At 34.8% G+C, this 20,757-nt stretch overlaps 1 protein-coding gene across 2 annotated transcripts in view; it reads right to left on the reverse strand.

The window, feature by feature from the left end:
* The window catches only part of IFT74 (intraflagellar transport 74), a 140,666-nt gene that overhangs the window by 59,526 nt on the left and 60,383 nt on the right, over positions 1-20,757 (reverse strand). For both annotated transcript variants that reach the window (XR_006354166.1, XM_043978143.1), the window contains exons 9-12: positions 11,034-11,172; positions 8,966-9,028; positions 7,526-7,669; positions 1,797-1,837 (exon numbers count right to left, since the gene is read on the reverse strand). Coding sequence is in view for 1 of the 2 variants with exons in the window: in XM_043978143.1 (XP_043834078.1) it covers positions 1,797-1,837; positions 7,526-7,669; positions 8,966-9,028; positions 11,034-11,172 (387 nt within the window). In the remaining variant the exon portion in view is untranslated. The remainder of the gene's footprint in view (positions 1-1,796; positions 1,838-7,525; positions 7,670-8,965; positions 9,029-11,033; positions 11,173-20,757) is intronic.

Raw genomic sequence — 20,757 nt, forward strand, 5'->3', positions numbered from 1 at the left:
CTTTTAGGAGGTGATCAGTGGATTCTTTCAATGGCTACTTTTTCCTCTGGTTGTAAGGCATTGGGGAAGTTCTCCTTGATAATGTCATGAAATATGCTGTCTAGGCTCTTTTTATTTTTTATCATAGTTCTCAGGTAATCTAATTATTCACAGGTTGTCCCTCCTGGATCTATTTTCCAGGTCTGTTGGTTTTCTGAAGAGGTATTTTACGTTTTCTTCTACTTTTATATCCTTTTGATTTTGTTTTACTTCTTCATTTTGTCTCATTCAGTCATTAGCTTCCATCTGCCCAATTCTGATACTTAAGGAATTATTTTCCCCAGTCAGCTTTTGCACCTCCTTTTCCATTTGGCCAATTACATTTTTATTTATTTATTTTTTTTTTAGTGAGGCAATTGGGGTTAAGGGACTTGCCCAGGGTCACACAGCTAGTAAGTGTTAAGTGTCTGAGCCCGGATTTGAACTCAGGTACTCCTGACTCCAGGGCCGGTGCTCTATCCACTGTGCCACCTAGATGCCCCTCAATTATATTTTTAAAGAGTTGTTTTACTCTGTCAATCTTTGTTCTTTTTCCAAGCTATTGACTCTTTCTTGCATAACTCATTTCTTTTCCCAATTTTTCTTCTACCTCTCTTATCTGGTTTATAATACCCTTTTTGAGTTCTTCCAAGAAGCCTTTTCGTTCACGAGACCAATTCTTCTCCCCCTTTAGGGCTTCACATGTAGGCGCTTTATCATATTTGTCCTCTTCTGAGTTTGTTTTGATCCTCTCTGTCACCATAGTAATTGTCAATAGTGAAGGTTCTTTTTTGTTTCTTATTTATATTTTAGCCTCTTTTCTGCCTTTTAAGACTGAGTTCTGGGGCAGCTAGGTGGTACAGTGGATAAAGCACTGGCCCTGGATTCAGGAGGACCTGAGTTCAAATCCAGCATCAGACACTTGAAACTTACTACCTGTGTGACCCCAGGCAAGTCACTTAACCCTTGCTGCCCTACCAAAAAAAAAGATTGAGTTCTATTCCTGGGGTACAGCATGCACTGTCCCAAGCTTCTTTTGCTAGGACCAGGGACCCAGTCACTGGCTTTCTGTTCTGAGGCATCAGCAGCTTACAGCTTGCTCACTACACTGGAGTAGCCCAGCTTAGTTGGGCCTGTTGGGTAGCTGATACCCCAGCTGGCAGATTGCCTTCTGAATTGAGGGTGGAGGCCTCACAACTGGCCTGATGTGCCACTTAACTTACTGAGCTAGAACCGTGGGTCCTCAGTTGGTGATCTGTGCTGTGACTAAGAGCTTTTTGCTGGCTTGCCCTGTCTGCACTGAGCTATGTTCCCCTTTTAACCAGATGAAACAGACCTTTCCGGCAAATCTTCTAGGTTAAGTTGGAAGATTGTTTCACTTCGTTTTTTGTTGTTGTTGTTGTTGTTGGGTTTTTTTGCAGGTTTTACAGCTCCAGAATCTGTTGAGGGGCTTAATTTAACATTGTTTCTGAGGGAAATTTGGGAGACCTCAGGCAGCTTCCTGGTTTCACTCTGCCATATTGGCTCTACCTCTGGAACTCCAAATATAACAATCTTAATCTCACATTCATTTAAAAACTAAAAGCTAGGTGGCGCAATGGATAGAGAACCGGCTCTGGAGTCAGGAATACCTGAGTTCAAATCCGGCCTCAGACATTTAACACTTACTAGCTGTGTGACCCTAGGCAAGTCACTTAACCCCAATTGCCTCACTAAAAATAAATAAATAAATAAATAAATAAAAGGTAGGAATTGGGCATAAGGAAAATTATACTTACTGTCTCTCCATGCCTGCTATTTCCTGGTTATCTTCCTTAACCTACAAAGCACAATAAAATAGTATGTAAAAAATAAATAAATAAAATAAAATAGTATGTAAGGAATGAGTAAATGAAGCTAGTAGATAACTAAAATAATGGAGAAAAATCAAACAGTTCAAACACAGATTTTCCCTAACATACTATGTTTCACTAAAATGTTAAATCTATCTTTTTTGAAACCTATTCATTCAGTAAAATTCAATTTACAGATTTCAAAGGGGAAAACAACAAATGGCATCATTCTCAAGTTCTTCTTTTTTCTTTAAAAAAGGGGTGTGAACTGCCATACCTGAAGCCTTCTTCTTAGTACTCCTAGGTAGTAGGGCCCTTACACATAGGGTAGTTTTTTTTGTTTAGTTTAAAAGTATTTTATTTTTTTCCAATTATATGTAGACACTTTTAGCATTCATTTAAAAAAAATTTTCCATTTATTTAGAATTTTATTTTTTCCCCAAATTACATGTAAAAACAATTTTAATGTCGATTTTTAAAACTTCATGTTGCAAATTCTCTTCCTCTCTCCCTCCCCACCCCACTCCCTAAGAACGCAAGCAATTCAATATGTTAGACATGTGTAATCATGCAAAACATTTCCACATTAGTCAGGTTGTAAAAGAAAATAGACAAAAAAAAACTTAAGAAAAAAGAACTTAAAAAAAATGTTTACTTCAATCCAAATTCAGACACCATCAGTTCTTTCTCTCGAGATGGATTGCATTTTTCATAAGTTCTTCAGGGTTGTCTTGGATCATTGTATTGTTGAAAATAGCTAAGCCATTCATAGCTGATCATCTTACAATATTGCTGTTACTTTGTATACAGTTCAGGTTTTTCTGATAGCATCTTGTTCTTCATTTCTTATAGAACAATAGCGTTCCATCATAATCTCGTCCCACAATTTGTTCAGCCACTCTCCAATTAATGGGCATCTCCTCAATTTTAAAATTCAACTTTTTACTTTTTATTTCTTTTTGGAGACCAACCTAGTAGTAGTATTACTAGGTCAAAGAGTATTAGCATTCATTTTTACAAAATTTGAGTTCCAAATTTTTCTCCCTCCCATCTTCCTAGAATGTAAGCAATTATATGTTTTATATAATTTTATAATTATAATTATATATGTGTGATCATGTAAAACATATTTCCATATTAGTCACAGTTGTGAAAGAAGAAACAGACCAAGAGGAAAAAAAAAACCCAAAACCCCAAAGAAAGTGAAAAATAGTATGCTTCAATATGTATTCAGAGTCCATCAGTTCTTTTTTTATTCCCCCCATCAGTTCTTTCTTTGGATATGGATAGCATTTTCTATCATAAATCCTTTGTAATTGTCTTGGATCATTGTATTGCTGAGAAGAGCTAAGTCAGAGTTTATTATCATACAATGTTGCTATTACTGTGTACAATGTTTTCCTGTTTCTGCTCATTTCACTTTGAATTAGTTCATACAAGTCTTTCCAGGTTTTTCTGAAATCCACCTGCTTATCATCTCTTATTGCACAATAGTATTCCATTACATTCATATACTGCACAGCTTATTCAGCCATTCCCCAGTTGATGCACATCTCCTCAATTTCTGATTTTTTGCCACCACAAAAAGAGCTGCTACAAATATTTTTGTGCATGTAGGTCCTTTTCCCTTTTTTATGATCTTTTTGGATTACACACCTAGTAGTGGTATTGCTGAATCCCAGGGTATGCACAGTTTAGTTGCCTTGTGGACATAGTTCCAAATTGCTCTCCAGAATGGTTGGATCAGTTCACAACTCCACCAACAGTACATTAGTGTCCCAATTTTCCTACATCCTTTCTAACATTTATCATTTTCCTTTTTCATCATATTAGCCAATCTGATATGTATGAAGTGGTACCTCAGAGTTGTTTTAATTTGAACTTCTATAATCAAAAGTAATTTTGAGCACCTCTTTATGTGACTATAGATAGCTTTGATTTCTTCATCTGAAAACTGCCTGTTTATATTCTTTGACCATTTATCAACTGGGCAATGGCTTGTATTCTTGTAAACCTGACTTCTCAATATATTTGAAAAATGAGGCCTATATCAGACACACTTGCCATAAAGAGTTTCCCAACTTTCCTTCTAATCTTGGTTCCATTGGTTTTGTTTATGTAAAACTTTTTCAACTTAACATAATCAAAATGATCTATTTTTTATTTCATAATGTTCTCTATCTCTTGTTTATATATAAACCTACCCTTTTCCACAGATCTGACAAGTAGACTATTGCTTGCTCTTCTAATTTGCTTCTGTTATTACGCTTTATGTCTAAATCATGTATTCAATTTGATCTTATTTTGGTATACAGTGTAAGCTGTTGGTCTTTACCTAGTTTCTGCCATAGTTTTCTAGTTTTCCCAGAAGTTTTTGTCAAATATTGAGTTCTTGTCCAAGAGGTGGGGGTCTTGGGTTTAACAAGTACTAGATTACTATGGTAATTTACAACTGTATCTTATGTACCTAATCTATTCTACTGAACCATCACTTTATTTCTTAGCCAGTACAAAATAGTTTTGATGATTACTGCTTTATAATATAGTTTTGAGATCCAGTATTTCTAGGCCATCTTCCTTTAGATTTTTTTTTTTCATTAATTTCCTTGATATTCTTAACCTATTGTTCTTCCAGATGAATTTTGCTGTTTTTTTTTTAGCTCTACCAAATAATTTTTTGGTAGTTTGATTAGTTTGGCACCGAGTAAGTAAATTAGTTTAGGTAGAATTGTCATTCATTATTTTATTGGCTTGGCCTATCCATGAGCAATTTATGTTTTTTAATTGTTTACATCTGACTTTCTGTGGCACGTACTCAAGAATTTTATGTTGTTTACAGTTATTGTAAGTGGAATTTATCTTTCTATTTCTTGCTACTGGGCTTTGTTGGTCATATATAGAAATGCTGTTGATTTATGTGGGTTTATTTTCTATCTTGAAACTTTTCTAAAGTTGTTAATTATTTCAAGTATTTTTTCAGTGGATTCTCTGGGATTTTCTAAGTATACCAGGACAGTTGAGGTCCCCTACTAGTATCATCTGCAAAGAGGGATAGTTTTGTTTCTTCATTGCCTATTCTAATTCCTTCAATTTCTTTTTCTTCTCATTGCTATAGTTAACATTTCTAGTTCAATATCGAATAATGGTGATAATAGGCATCTTTGCTTCACCCCTGATCTTACTGGGAAGGTTTCTAGCTTATCGCCATTAGAGATAATGCTTGCTGATGGTTTTAGAGAGATACTGCTTATTATTTTAAGGAAAGCTCCATTTATTACTATGTTCTCTAATGTTTTTAATAGGAATGGGTGCTATATTTTGTCAAAAGTTTTTTCAGCATCTATTAAGATAATCATGATTTTTATTGGTTTTGTTATTGATATGGTCAATCATGCTGATAGTTTCCCTAATTTTGAACCAACTCTGCATTCCTGGTATAAATCCACTTCGTCATTGAGTATGATCCCTGTGATATATTGCTGTAATCTCCTTGCTAGTATTTTATTTAATTTTTTTCCATTGATATTCATTAGGGAAATTGGTCTATAGTTTTCTTTTTCTATTTTAGAATAGTTTAGGTATCAGCACCACATTTGTGTCTTAAAGGAATTTGGTAGGGCTTCTTTTTGTCTATTTTCCCAAATATACAGTATTGGAACTAATTGTCCTTTAAATTTTTGGGAGAATTCACTTTGTGAACCTATCTGGCCCTGAAGATTTTTTTTCTTAGGGAGTTCACTGATGGTTTGTTCAATTTCTTTTTCTAAAATGGGATTATTTAGGCATTCTATTTCCTTATCTGTTAATCTGGATCATGTATATTTTCATAAATATTCATCAATTTCACTCAGATTGTCAGATTAATTAGCATATAAGTGGGCAAAATATTTCCTAATGATTGCTTTAATTTATTCTTCACTATTAGTGAGTTTATCCTTTTCATTTTTCATACTGGATATTTGGATTTTTCTTCTTTCTTTTTTAAAATCAAATTAATGAATGGCTGATTTATCAATCTTACTGTGTTGTTGTTGTTTTTTTTTTTTCCCAGCTCTTAGTCCTATTTATCAACTCAATGGTTTTCCTACCTTCACTTTTTTTATTAATCTTACCTTTGGTTTTCAGAGTTTCCAATTTGGTGCTCAATTAGGGATTTTTAATTGTTTTTTTCCCCTAGTATTCTTAGTTGCATGCCCAATTCGCTGATCTGCTCTTTCTCTATTTTAGTGATGTAACAATTTAAGAGTAAGAAATTTCCCCCTAAGTACTGTGTTGGCTACATCCTATAAATTTTGGTATGTTGTCTCATTTTTGTCATTCTCTTTAATGAAAATATTGATTGTTTCTGTGACTTACTCTTTGACCCATTTATTCTTTAGGATTAGATTATTTAGTTTCCAATTCATTTTTAATCTATCTTTTCACTGCCCTTTGTTGAATGTAATTTTTATTGCATTATGATCCAAAAAGAAACTATTTAACATTTCTGCCTTTCCACACTGATTATGAGGTTTTTATGCCCTAATAAATGGTCAATTTTTGTGTAGACGACATGTACTGCATGTATACATGCATACATACAGTTATCCCTTCCAAATCATTAGGATTAGAGGCTCAGTGCCCCTGTGATCTGGCAAATCCATGTAAAAAATTTGGGACCTCACTTCATACCAGAGATGAAGTCTGAATTATTATGGTATTAAAAGATAAAAAATGTTGACATCATACAATACTATCCATATATTTTATGCATTTCTGAGTTTCTAAACTTTTTCTTTTTCATCTGCTGGCCTTTGCATGTGGTCTGTGGCTTCCACAAAACTCCAAAATTCCCATCTAATTTTTTATGCCAACCTAAGATATATCAAAACCACAATGGGAAAAGTCACAATGTGTAAGTGATAACTATATTCTTTTCTACTCCTATTCATTTTTCCCAAAGGTCTATAATATATAACTTTTCTAAGATTCTATTCATCTTCTTAGTTTCTATGTTTTTTTTATTAGATTTATCAAGTTGTGAAAAAGGACAATTGAGATCCCCCACTAGTATAGGGTTTTTTTTAATTGCTTTTGTTTTGTTTTGCCTCTTATTTTTTTTTTAATTGTTTTCCACTAGTATAGTTTTGCTTTCTATGTCCTCCTGTAACTTACCTTTTTCTTTAAGAATCTGGATGCTCATGGGGCAGCTAGGTGGCACAGTGGATAAAGCACCAGCCCTGGATTCAGGAGGACCTGAGTTCAAATCTAGCCCCAAACGCTTGACACTTACTAGCTATGTCAAGTCACTTAACCCTCATTGCCCCGCCCCCCCAAAAAACACACAAAAAAACCCTCCCAGATAAATAATAAAATAAAATGTTCATTAAAGGAGGATAAGCCTTCTAAACAGTGAAGCAAACTGTAGAAATTATAAAACTATAAATAGGAACATATAGCTTATTGCAGTCATTAAAAACAGCTTTTGATGTTGACAAAACTGCAAGAAAAATTAGTCAATATCATGGCAAAAAAAAAAAAAAGAAATGGCTCTTAAAGGAAAGATATTCAATATTTTAACATAATAAACCGGTTCATTCACTGCTTAGTACATAAGCTTCCTGGCTTCCTTTCCAATCCTTTATGCTAAAGTGAAGACTTGTGACATAAAAATATATTATAAATATTTTTCCTACTTGTTTAAGTAACCGCTCTCTCTCTTCCATTGGGGATCCCATGCTTTTGTCCTCTGCAATCATTTGATCTCGATGGGATTCCAATTCATAAAGTTTTTCATAAAGAAGGACAGCCTCCTGTTTTACTTGGGAGTGTGCTATTTCCTAAAGACAAAACAAAAGTATTTACTTTGTAGCTGACAACAAAACAGGTTTAGGCTTATGAGTCTAAGCTAAGTTAAAGAGTTTGTCACCAGAATCATAATCAATTAGGATCAACAAGCATTTATTAAGTGCCTACATATTTCTCTGCACTGAGCTTGGGAGGTGCTAGAGATACAAATCCAAAGAGTGAAATGATTCTATTCTCAAAGAGATCATGTTCTAATGGATCTAAAAATATATTATGTAGGGGACAGCTAGGTGGCACAGTGGATAAAGCACCAGCCCCGGATTCAGGAGGACCTGAGTTCAAATCTAGCCTCAGACACAGGACACTTACTAGCTGTTTTCTAAGATTATAAATTACAGATCTACATTAGTAGGAGGAGTTTCCTCACAGGAAGTTCCTATTCTAATAAAGTTACAGAAGTGAATCAAAAGAAAAAGATACATTTTTTTTTTCCCATGGAAGAACACAGATTCTCTCCCTCTCCACATGCCCCCCTCCCCCAAAAAAAGATATTCGTGGTAGCTGGCCCTATTCCTGTAGCTAAAACACTTGGCATGGGACTTAAGTCCATGACTACAACTCAAATAACTTAGCAGAGTGACATCTGTGTGGTGTGAAATCCTGCCATCCATGTGGGTCAATGTAGTGGCCTTGCTTCTTCAATAAGGTATATTTCTGCTATAGCCTAACACTTGCAGATAAGTCTATAGTGATTTACCACATGAAAGTAATCAGATGTTGACTATCTTTAATACTTGAAAATAAACAGCTAATTATCCATTTTAATGACAAAGAATTAAGATGTAATCTTATGACATTCTGACATTGTATTCAATAGCAAGCAGTTAGATGAAAACAGTCCTGCCAATTAAAAAATACCTTCCTACACTTTATCTGCCATTTGCCCATCTACAACAAAAATTGGGAAAAACAGATAGATACTGAGATATGATCTTAGAGGCTAAGCAAGGAGGAGAAGAAAAGTATGCAAGGCCAGAATTAAGTAACACTCACTGTCTTTGAAATAATATTGTTCTGGTATACAGAAGGAACTTTTTTTTCCTTCCTTCCCCTATTAGAATATTTATGATCTTGAACCAAGAGTAGAATTGCTGAACTGTTTCAAATTACTACCTTACCAATTTCTAACTTTCTGCACCAGGAAAGTAAAGGGCTATGAGTACCATTAACCTATATATAACCTATATAATTTAGTTCACAATTCTATCAGACCCAATTATCTTCTGCATTTGGGTGATAATAGAGCTTTTATTTAATTCCATACATACAGTTTCCAGACCTTCTTTCTTCATATTCAGTGAGTCTAATTCCTGCTGAAGTGTATCTAATTCCTAGATAAAAGAGATAAAATGCCAAGTGTTATATGTAATTTTGAAATAGAGAGAAATTATTTTCATACCTAGGTCACACTATTAATCTGAAGTTAAACTGAAGTAAAAATAAGAGATTTGAAGCTATGAAACCCTAGAAGTCATCTAATTCAAACCCCTCATTTTACAGATGGAAAAAGAGGCCCACAGAGGTGAAATGAGTTGCCTAAGCTCGCATAGTAATTATGTGCCAAAGTCAGGATTTGAATTCAGGTCCACTGACTCCAAATCCAACATTTCTTTCATCATGTTATGCTGCCTCTAAAGCCATCAAAAATATTTTTTGTCTAGAACTTGGGTCCTATTTCTTTTATTTTGTTAAAGATATCTACATATAGATAACATATATACATATGTGTGTGTGTGTATATATATATATATACATGTATACACACACACACACACACATGTATGTGTGTATTTGTTAAAGAGAAAAATTCTTACCCCAAAATACCACTTTGCAAAAACATTGGCTAAACTGCCAAATTTAATGTTATTTTCACACAACAGAATTTTGGAACTTGTTTTATCTAATATTTTCCCCCCAAAAAGCTTAAATGTTTAAGGTCAGTGCTTGACAAGTGATTAATAATTGTTTTTTATTCATTCATTCACTCATTTATTTACTATTTACTATCATATACATATCCGGTATAAATGGAGTACTGGAGCTCATGTCAAGCCTTTGGCAATTATCATGGCTTATTTGCTAGAATTCATCAATTCTTTATAAAAGGTCTCTACGTGAAGAACCTCTTTTAAGAGTATTTTGACATTTGTATGATGCCTTTATTTCAAGGTATAATCCTGTACTATCTATTTGTACTATAACTCACATTTTTATTGTGTTTTAGGACAGTAATCCTATTGACCTCTATGAATGGAGGAAAAATACATATGAAATCAAGTATTAAACTGACTAATAGCACTTACACAGGATCCAAGTAGCTGCTCCCTCTTTAGCTTGACACCCCATACTAAGATTAAAATAACATACTTCTTGGATCAAAATCATAACTTCTTTGAGATATTATCTTTTGGGACTGAGCAATGGATACCAGAGAGATTAATCAAGGAGCAAGATGAGAGAGGTAATATTTCCTGGTTCTGGTTCAAATTTATTTTATTTCAGATTCCAGGCTTTGGGGAAGGGTAGATCAGGGAAAGAAAGAAGTGGGAAAGGCCAAGTATTGCTTATGTTTCTCTTTGAGAGCTGCAAAGCTGTAGTGCAAGATTATTTCAAAGCCCTGTGGGGAAAGGTGATTTAAACACGCCCTTATGTTTAAATGAGAGCATGAAAGGACAACAAAAGAATTACTGTTTACCTAAAACATATATCAGATGGAACAAAGAGAATATTTAGAAAGAAAAAATAGAAAAACTGTGTAAATTTCAGGGGAAGAAATGAAGCAGTGAATAAAAACGAAGCCCAGTAAAAACTGGGTTATCTGGCATAACCATTCTGGACAGAAAAGGTTACTGGATACCTAAACCTATTTTAGACAGCAGAGCTATTTTACTTTTTGTCTTTTTATCATCAGATTTCTAATCTCCTAATCTCGAATACAGCTATAACAAGATAACTCTTTTCTCTCTTGTTTTTTTTCTTCCTTTTTTCCTGTTTCTTCTGTGAATTCTCTTCTCCTTTTCACTATAAAAGGTTTGTAATGAGATTACAATTATTCCCTTTCCTCTTGGAGCATAAATTGACCAATCTCCTTGTGTGAAATGTAATCCTTGTATTTCTTTCTTATCTTGTTTATTTTAATTGGTGCCTGCAATTCAAGTGTTGGGTTTTTGTTGACACTGCCACTGAGTGAAGGAGACTGGGTTCAGAGTTCAGGACACTGAGGGTTCCAAAAGGCTAATTTTATTATTCAAATTGAGAATGTAGCATGAAAACCAGCAATTTAATGTGTGTTTAATAAATTCCAGCCTAAAAATAAAGGAAACACAATGCCATTACCTGTAATAATTTTTCATTTGTAGTTTTCATCTCTATATACTTGACTTGTTTTTCAGGAGACATATTTTTAATAATGCCATCTGCCGCTTGTTTTTCTTGTTCAATTTCCTCTTCTACCCGCCTAATTTGTTTTTCTTTCCTGGAAAAGGAAAAAAAAAACATATTCTGTCATACTGAATTAAATAGTTAAAATTAGTAAATGAACTTTCATCATTAAAAATGTTCATATCAATATCTTTGATTCTAAAAATCATTAGTCCTACAAAAATTCTCTTGTCTCCCTCAAAATTTGTACCCCCCCTAAAACTGGGTACCTCACCTCTTCTACTTCTGCTGCACCCCAGACTCCTTTCAACAGATGTACTCTTCATTCATTTGACAAAGAGGATACAAGTACCTGCCTGGAGCTAATATCTCCAGGAATTTCACACAAATATTTTCATGAAACACCAGGAAAACCAAAGGTGAAAAGAAATGTTTAAATTTCAGTTTCACTGGTTAAATTTTTTTAAACTTCTGAATACACATACATACATATGTTGATAGATATAGATCACTACAGATTCATAACATGTATGTATATATGTGTCCATATTTGTGGCAGCAGGGAGCTTGGAATTATTGAACATGATATATAGTTTCCCAAATATGATCAAGTATAATCTTTTCCTTATATTCAATCTGGTCATATTGCCTATGAAAATTGATTAATTCAAGCACTATGTATTCATCATTTTGCTTTTCCTCTGGGATGGCAGATGTGGTATCTTAAGTCACTTGTGAACATTACTGAGAAAGTACTGCAGGGGGCAGCTAGGTGGCATAGTGGATAGAGCACCGGCCCTGGAGTCAGGAGGACCTGAGTTCAAATCCGGCCTCAGACACTTAACAATTACTAGCTGTGTGACCCTAGGCAAGTCACTTAACCCCAATTGTCTCACCAAAAAAAAGAGAGAGAGAGAGAGAGAGAGAAAGAAAGAAAGTACTCCAGGATATTCCAGGCTATATGCCATTAGCAGAATGTCATATGCAAATTGTTAAGGGCTAAAATTCTAGCTAGTCTGTCTAAAATATCTAATGAGTGGTTGCCAATAAATTATAAGCTTTAGCAAGAGTTAGACTTTTAAGCATTTATTAAGGAGAATAAGAATTTGGTAAAGAGAGAGAGAAAGGCCTAGATTCCTATCTATTAAAGGGAGAGCACATTTCTAGCTCCCTTCTCCGCCAGCGTCCTCCGGAAAGAGAGAGTGAGACTGAGCGCTAGTCTCTTCCTTCCTCCTCCCACTAGCCCGCGTCACTTCCTGACTCCTGGTCTTGCCCTCAAAGACCTTCCCTTCATGGGCAGAACTCCTCTACAGTAAGTATCCAGCAGGTGGCGTTATTCCAATCGTTACAAAATGGAAGATTGCTTGTTAGCTACAGGGTCAAGACTGGAACAGAAAAGGGCAAAAAATCAACAACAAAGCAGGTGTGATGGCCTAGAATGGGAGGGATTGCATGGCTGGTGGGTGTGGTGTAGGGCATCTACCTTGACACTTGCACCACCATCTTTAGTAAGACTATTGAAAACATTTTTTTCTGTCAAATTATCTTTTATCCTACCAGTAAGTGTCTCATTGCAATTTTTAGACAATCTACAAATACTGATTTACTTATTTATATTCTAATTGTGAAATCTTTTACCAATAATCAGCAAGTAGATATTAATGAAGGAAATGAAGGCTATCCATATTGATATTTGTACTATAAATGGAACCAGAGTTTATAAAGAAGTTGCAGCTAAATGAAAGGATGGATCATAGATTCTCCTTGAAAAGGTGAATAAAGAAGTTGGTTTCATTGTATTATATGTCCAAAGGCAATAAAAAACATAATTTACTGGGATATTCACCTTTCATTACTCAAGATGAGCATAATAAACAGAACACCAGGAAGATAACTGCAGTTTATCTGCCAATACTTGTTGCCCAGAATGAAGTGGAAAAAAATCTATGGAGAGCCAGATAAGACACTTTCAGCTAACATGAATGGGAAAGCAGACTGCCCACCTCCCACATATCTACTCCAACAACCATGATAATTCTCACCAGACTGAATAATGATCAGTGCTGGATGGGAGGGTAAACTCCAGGAGTGGGAGGTCAGTAAAAGAACCCAGGTTAAGACCAATGAAAACAAATCACTGCACCCAAGGCATAGCAGTGGGTGGAGGCTGGCCCTAGCATAAAATCCCATAAGGTAGAAAAGAGATGAGTAAATCAAAGAAAACACCAACAAAGTATACAAATGATTGCAAATCTAACTATATAAAAATTTCAAGCAAGGACTCAAAAGGAAAACAAAAGATTTTCCACAAGGACTATGTGAATATATAAAAAATAAGCAAAAGGGGAAAAAATAAAATAAATAAAGGCTCTTGAGGAAATAAACTGGAAAGAGAATAAATAACTTAAAGGAGAAAGTATTAAGACCAGCAAATGTATTCCCTGAAGACTAGAACAGAATACTAGAAAATACCAGGGGGCAGCTAGGGGGCAGCTAGGTAGCGCAGTGGTTAAAGCTCCAGCCCCGAGTTCAAATATGAACTCACACACTTGACACTTACTAGCTATGTGACCCTGGGCAAGTCACTTAACCCCAATTGCCCTGCAAAATTTTAAAAAAAGAATAAAGAAAATACCAGTCAGTGAATAAAGCACTTATTGAGTGCAAACAAAAAAATCAATTATCTATGAAACAGCAAGGAATATTGGAACAAAATCAAAAGATTGAAAAAAGTAGAAGAAAATAGAAGATATGTGATATAAAAAAACAATAGACCTGGAAAACAAATCAAAGAGAAAAAAAATTAAGAATCATTATATTCTGAAAACCATGACAGAAAGAAAAGCCTGGACAGTATATTTCAAGAAATCATAAATGAAAACTACTGAGATTTATTAGACCCAGAGGGGAAAGTAAAGATAAAAATAATCTATCAATCATTTCCTGAAAGGAATACCAAAAGGAAAAGTTACTATAATGTCATAGTCAAAATCCAGAGCTCCCATATAAAAACATGCATGCATACATACATGCAAACATACATATATTACAAACATTCAGAAAGGAGATCCATGGCTTCACTTATCTCTATGCAGATGATTCCCATATCTCTCCTGAGATTCAATCCTATACCACTAAATATCAAATCTCCCAACTGATTGCTTTATAAGCAACTCAAATTTATGTTTAAAACAGATTTAATTTCTTTCTTTCTAGAGCCCACCCTTCCTCTACTTCCTCCTTTTTTTCTAGAACACCATCAACTTTCTCATTACCTAGATTTGCAAGTCTGAAGTCATCTACAACTTTTTTTCTATCCCTCATTTCCATGTCCATTCATTTACTACCAAGTCCTATAAATTCAACCTTTGCAAGTGGGTCAAATAACAAATCACAGAAAGAATAATTTCATTAAAAATGACAGCAATGGGACTACATACTAAAATGAGTGGGATGCAGACAAAACAGTACTTAGGGGAATATTTGTATCTCTAGGCAGATACATTGGTAAAAGAAAGAATAGATTAATGAATTAGGCACACAACTAAAAAACTAGGAAAATAAAAAATCCCCAATCAGGGGCAGCTAGGCAGCACAGTGGAGATAAAGCACTGGCCCTAGAGTTAGGTGGACATGAGTTCAAATGCAGCCTCAGACAATTACTAGTTGTGTGGCCTTGATCAAGTTACTTAACCCCAATTGCCTCCCCTCTCTTCCCCCCAAAAATCCTCAGTAAAACACAAAAATGGCAAACCTGAAAATCAAAGGAGAGAGTAATAAAATTGAAAGTTTAAAAAAAATGAACTAATAAATAAAACTAGAACCTGGTTTTATGAAAAAAAAACCAACAACAATAAAATAGATAAACCAATTGTTATTATGATTTTTAAAAATCGGGGGCAGCTAGGTGGTGCAGTGGATAGAGCACCAGTCCTGGAGTCAGAAGTACCGGAGTTCAAATCCAGCCTCAGACACTTAACACTTACTAGCTGTGTGACCCTGGGCAAGTCACTTAACCATCATTGCCCCGCAAAAATAAAATAAAAATAAAGACCAAAATACCAGTGTATTAAAAATGAAAAGGGAGAATGAACCATTACTCGAGCTAAACTAATTATTAGAAGCTATTTTGCCCATATATGCCAGTAAAACCAACAATCCAAGTGAAATGGATGTTTATTTACAAAAATATAAATTACCCAGGTTAATACAAGAGGAAATACAATACTTAAATAAGCCTAACTTTGAAAAAGAAATTGAACAAGCCATGAATGAGCTCCCTAAAAAAAAATCCCCAGGACCAGATGCATTTACAAATTAATTCTACCAAACATGTAAGGAACAATTAATCCCAATATTAAATAGACTATTTGAAAAAACAGGTAAAGAAGGAGTCCTACCAAATTCCTTCTATGATATAAATATGGTATTGATACCTAAACTGGGGAGAGCAAAAACAGAGAAAGAAAACTGTACTGATTTCTTTAATGGATATTGATGCAAATTTTTAAAATAAAGTAACTCGCAAGGAGATTACAGAAATATATCACAAAGATTATACAATACCTATTCTTATTAAAAACACTAAAAGTCATAAGAATCAACTGGGCCTTTTTTTTTTTAAGTGAGGCAATTTGTGTTAAGTGACTTGCCAGGATCACACAGCTAGTAAGTGTTAAGTGTCTGAGGCTGGATTTGAACTCAGGTCCTCCTGAATCCAGGGCTGGTGCTCTATCCACTGCACCACCTAGCTGCCCCAACTGGGCCTTTCTTAAAATGATAGTTTCTATCTAAAGCCAAGAACAAGCTTCATCTGTAACAAAGACAAACTTAAAGCCTTCTCAATAAGATCAGGGTTTGTGAAGCAAGGATGTCCATTATCACCAGTATTATTCAATATTGTTTTGGAAATGCTAGCTATAGCAAAAAGAGAAGACAAAGAAATCAAAAGAATAAAAACAGGCAATAAGGAAACAAAACTATAACTCTTTGCAGATAAGAGAAACCTAGAGAATTAAATTTTTTAAAAACTAGCTGAAACAATAAGTGTAGCAAAATTACAGGACATAAAATAAGTCCATACAAACCATCAGCATTTCTATATACTTAAAACCCAGCATTAAGAAATAGAAAGAAAAATTCCATTTAAAATAACCACAGACGGGGCAGTTAGGTGGCACAGTGGATAAAGCACGAGCCCTGGATTCAGGAGGACCTGAGTTCAAATCCAGTCTCAGACACTTGACACTTACTAGCTGTGTGACTCTGGGCAAGTCACTTAACCCTCACTGCCCTGCAAAAAAATGAGTGAATGAATGAATGAATAAAAAATAACCGCAGACAACATAAAATACTTAGGAGTCTACCTGCTAAGAAAAACACAGGGACTACATGAACACAATTAGAAAATACTTTTCACACAAATAGAGTTCTAAACAACTGGAGAAATATTAATTGCTCATGAGTATGCTGGGCCAATATGATAAAGGTGACAATTCTACCTAAATTAATTTATTTATTCCGTGCCATACTAAATCGCCAAAGAATTTTTTTATAGAGCTAGAAAAAAATAACAAAATTCATCTGGAAGAACAAAAGGTCAAGCATATCAAGGGGATTAAAATTCAAAAAATATGAAGGAAGGCACCCTAGCAATATCAGATTTCACAATTTATGACAAAATACTAATCATCAAAACTATCTGGTACTGGCTAAGAAATACAGTAGTGGAAAGGATTTAAGGAAGATGGCAGTGTAGGTAAAAAATTCCAGACTCTACAAATTTCTCCCACTAAAAAGACAGATCATTGCCTCAAAGTGAACACAGAATGGCAGGAATAAATAAAAGTTGGGGTAAAGCAGTTGACCTCCTAAGACAACTTGAGAGAACCATAGGAAAGACCCTACTTAAAGAGGCGGAGGCTCTGCCAGAGTAAAGAGCAAACCCCTCCAGGCAGATTCCACAGAAACAATGACAAGCACTGAGGTAGCTGGGGTGGAGTCTCAGGAACTTTTACCTCTTGGACAGGATTGGGGTCAGATACCTGAGAAGTCCTGAGAAGGACTGTATGCAGTTACAGGACACAGGAGCCAGCTGTGCTGAGGAGATATGGTCCCTGACTGGGGCTCTGGACGAGAAGGAGCGAGTGCATGCCCGGTGAGTGTGGTAGCAGAGGGATGGGACCCTGCTGGTGTGGGCATCTGCAGGGGAGTGGAGTCCCTGGCTTTGTTTCCCGGCAGAGGGGAGATCTGAAGTTTGCACTGCCGGGAGCCAGAGTGTTCGTAAGAAACCTCCTCTGGAGGCCCTAGTGGTGGTTTGTGGGTAGGAAGGAGTACAGGTGGTTGGGGCCCTGGTCAGAGCTGAGAAAAGAACAGTAAGAAAGACCTGAGGCCTATGGCACCATACTCCATGCTCTGAGACAAGAGCCTATTACAATAATAAGCTGCTAAAAATAAAATAAAATAAAAATGAGTAAGCAAAGGTTAAAGAACCAGACCACAGACAGCTACTATAGAGATAGAGAAGATCAGAAAAAGATAGTGAAGTTAAAAAAGTCACTCCTTACTCAAAGAGAAACATCAAGTAATCACAAGCCCAAAAAGTGTTCTTGTAAAGACTTAAAAAAAAATCAAATAAGAGAGATTGCAGAAAAATTAGAAAAAAAAAGAGCAATCTAGGAAAACTATGAGAAGTCAACCAATTGGAAAAAAGAAATCCAAAAACTTAAGGATGAAAATTACTCCCTGAAATTAGAATTGGGCAAGGGGAAGCTAATGACATTATAAGCTACCAAGAAATAATAAAACAAAATCAAAAGAATGAAAAAATAGAAAAGAATGTGAAAGAAACATCTCATTAGAAAAACTGATTTAGAGAACAGATTGAGGAGGGACAAAATAAGAATTGTTGGCTGCCTGAAGGTTACAACCAAAAAACAAAAAAAGTCTTGATACAATATTAGAAGAAATAATTAAGGAAAATTACCCTGAAGTTTTAGGAGAGGAAAGAAATAGAAAAAAAATCGACTGATCACTACCTGAATGAGATCCCAGACTGAACACTTATAAAATACCATAGTCAAGTTTCGAAGCTCTAAAATAGATTAAGGAGAAAATACTGAAAGCAACAAGAAAAAAGCCATTTAAATGGCACTGAGGCTACAATCAGAATCACAAAAGACCTAGCAGCTTCTACTTTAAAAGACTATAGGTCTTGGAACATAATATTTTAAAGAGCTAAAGAGCTGGGGTTGTGATAAAAAATAACATACACAACAAAGTTGAGTATAATACTGAATGAAAAAAAAAAGGACCAAAAGACTTTCAGGTATTTGTGACAAAAAGATCAGAACTCAATGGAAAATTCAAAATGTAAGATTCCGGAGAAACATAAGGTAAACATTAAAAACCAATTATAAGGGACTTAATAAGGTCAAACTGTTTACTTGTTATATGTGAAAATATTAAGCGGTACTCTTAAGACTATCATCATTACTTTGGGTAGTTTGAAAGAAAGGCTTGGACAGAACGGAGTAAGATGGGTTGATTCTAAAAAATAAAATTGGGCAGGGAGAGGGAAAAAGGAGCAATCACTTTATACAAATGAAGGGTGAAAGGAAGAATTGATATAGAAGAAGCAAGTCGGGGTAGAGGGCTGGTAGTATTGGAACCTTACTCTCATCAGAACTGGGTTAAAGAGGGAACACATACCTCTAGAAGAGTATAAAAGTCTTCTAAAATTATAAAGAAATAAGAGGGTAAGTGGATAGAATAAGGGAGGGACTTTTAGAAGGGTAAGTAGATTAAGGAGTAGGGGGGTAAAATAGTGGTTACAAGCAAATTAGATGTGTAAAAAGGCATAGGGTAAATAGGGCAAGAAAGATGAATAGTGAGGAAAAATAGGATGGGGAAAATATGCAACTTTGAATGTGAGTGGGATGAATTTATAAAACAAACAAGATTTAAATAACTGGAGAAATAGTAATTGTTCATGGACAGGCAAAGCCAATATGATAAAAATCACAATTTTATTTAATCTATTTAATGCCATACCAATTAAATTACTAAAATTTTATTTTCCTGAGTTAGAAAAAATAATAAAATTCATACGGAGGAACAAAAGTTTAAAAGTTTCAAAGAAACTAATGGGAAAAAAGTAAAGGGAGGAGGGTCAGCAGTACCAGTCCTCAGACTACATAAGGTGGTAAACATCAAAACTATCTGGTACTGGCTAAGAAATGAAAAGGCAGGTCAGTTGAATAGAGTAGATATACAGTTTACAGCAGCAAACAAATATAGAAACCTGTTTAAATTTTCAGGACAAGAATTCATTATTTGGTAAAAATTGTTGGGAAAGCTGGAAAGCAGTTTGGCTGAAATTGGGCATAGACTTTGGTCTATCTTAAATCATATACCAAGATAAGGTCAAAATGAATACATGACCTAGATATAAAGGGAGATGTTACAAGAAAATGAGAAGAACATGGAACACATTACCTATCCGACTCATCAATAGGAGATCAATTTATGAATAAACAAGAGATAAGAGAGCACAGTGAAGTGTAAAATGGATAATTTTGATTATATTAAATTAAAAAGTTTTGTACAAGTAAAACCAATGTAGCCAAGATTAGAAGGAAAGCAGAAAAATGTGTGGGGCAGGGAGGCAGGGAGAATGTCATAGGAAGTCTTTAAGTTAAAGGTCTCTTTTCTCAAATGTATAAAGAATTTGGTCAGATTTATAATATAAGTAACTCCCCAAGTGATAAATAGTCAAAGGATATAAACTGGCAGTTTTTCAATGAACAAATCAAACTATACATAATCATATGAAAAAAATGCTCTAAATCATTATTGATGAGAGAAGTACGAATTAATACAACTTTGAGATATCATCTTAGGCTTATTAGATTGGTTAAAATGAGAGATGTCCTTCAATTAGTAAATGGCTAAACAAGCTGTGGTATATGGCTGAGATGGAATACCACTGCAGTATAAGATATGATGAGTTGGCTGATTTTAGAAAAAACGGGGAAGGACTTCGACTTAGGAAGATGCTATCTACCTCCAGAGAAAGAACTCTTAAATAGAAGTTTGTGCAATATGGCTTTACATATATGGCTATGTGTGTGTGTATATACATACATACATACATGCTTGTTATTCATTGTAGCCTCTTGGCTGGTGGAGTAGGGAGAAAAATATTTAAAAGTGCACAGCAGAAAACAAAAGAAAACTTAGAAGGAAGCACAGAAAAGAATCCTTTCTTTGTGTTCTGCTGTGTATATAAATTTTTTTAAAAAAGATTTTTAAAAGACATAGAGTAGTGGAATGATGGAAACAAAACAGGTACACAATGCACAGTAAATAAATCTAGTGTTTGATAAACCCAAAGATCTAAGCTTTGGGGGTAAGAACTCACCATTTGACAAAAATTGCTGGGAAAACTAGAAAGAAGTTTGGCAGAAACGGGGCATAGTCCAACATCTCAAGCTGTATGGCAAGATTAGGTCAAAATGGATTAGTGATTTAGTAAGAAAGGATGATATAAGTAAATTAAGGGAGCACAGAAAAATGTCAGCTCTATGGAGAAGGGAAGAGTTTATGACCAAACAAGATATAGACAGGATCACAGGAAGTAAAATTTATAATTTTTATTATATGTAATTAAAGTTTTTGC

This window comes from Dromiciops gliroides, chromosome 1 (genome assembly GCF_019393635.1).
Source record: "Dromiciops gliroides isolate mDroGli1 chromosome 1, mDroGli1.pri, whole genome shotgun sequence".
NCBI classification, from domain to species: Eukaryota; Metazoa; Chordata; class Mammalia; order Microbiotheria; family Microbiotheriidae; genus Dromiciops; species Dromiciops gliroides.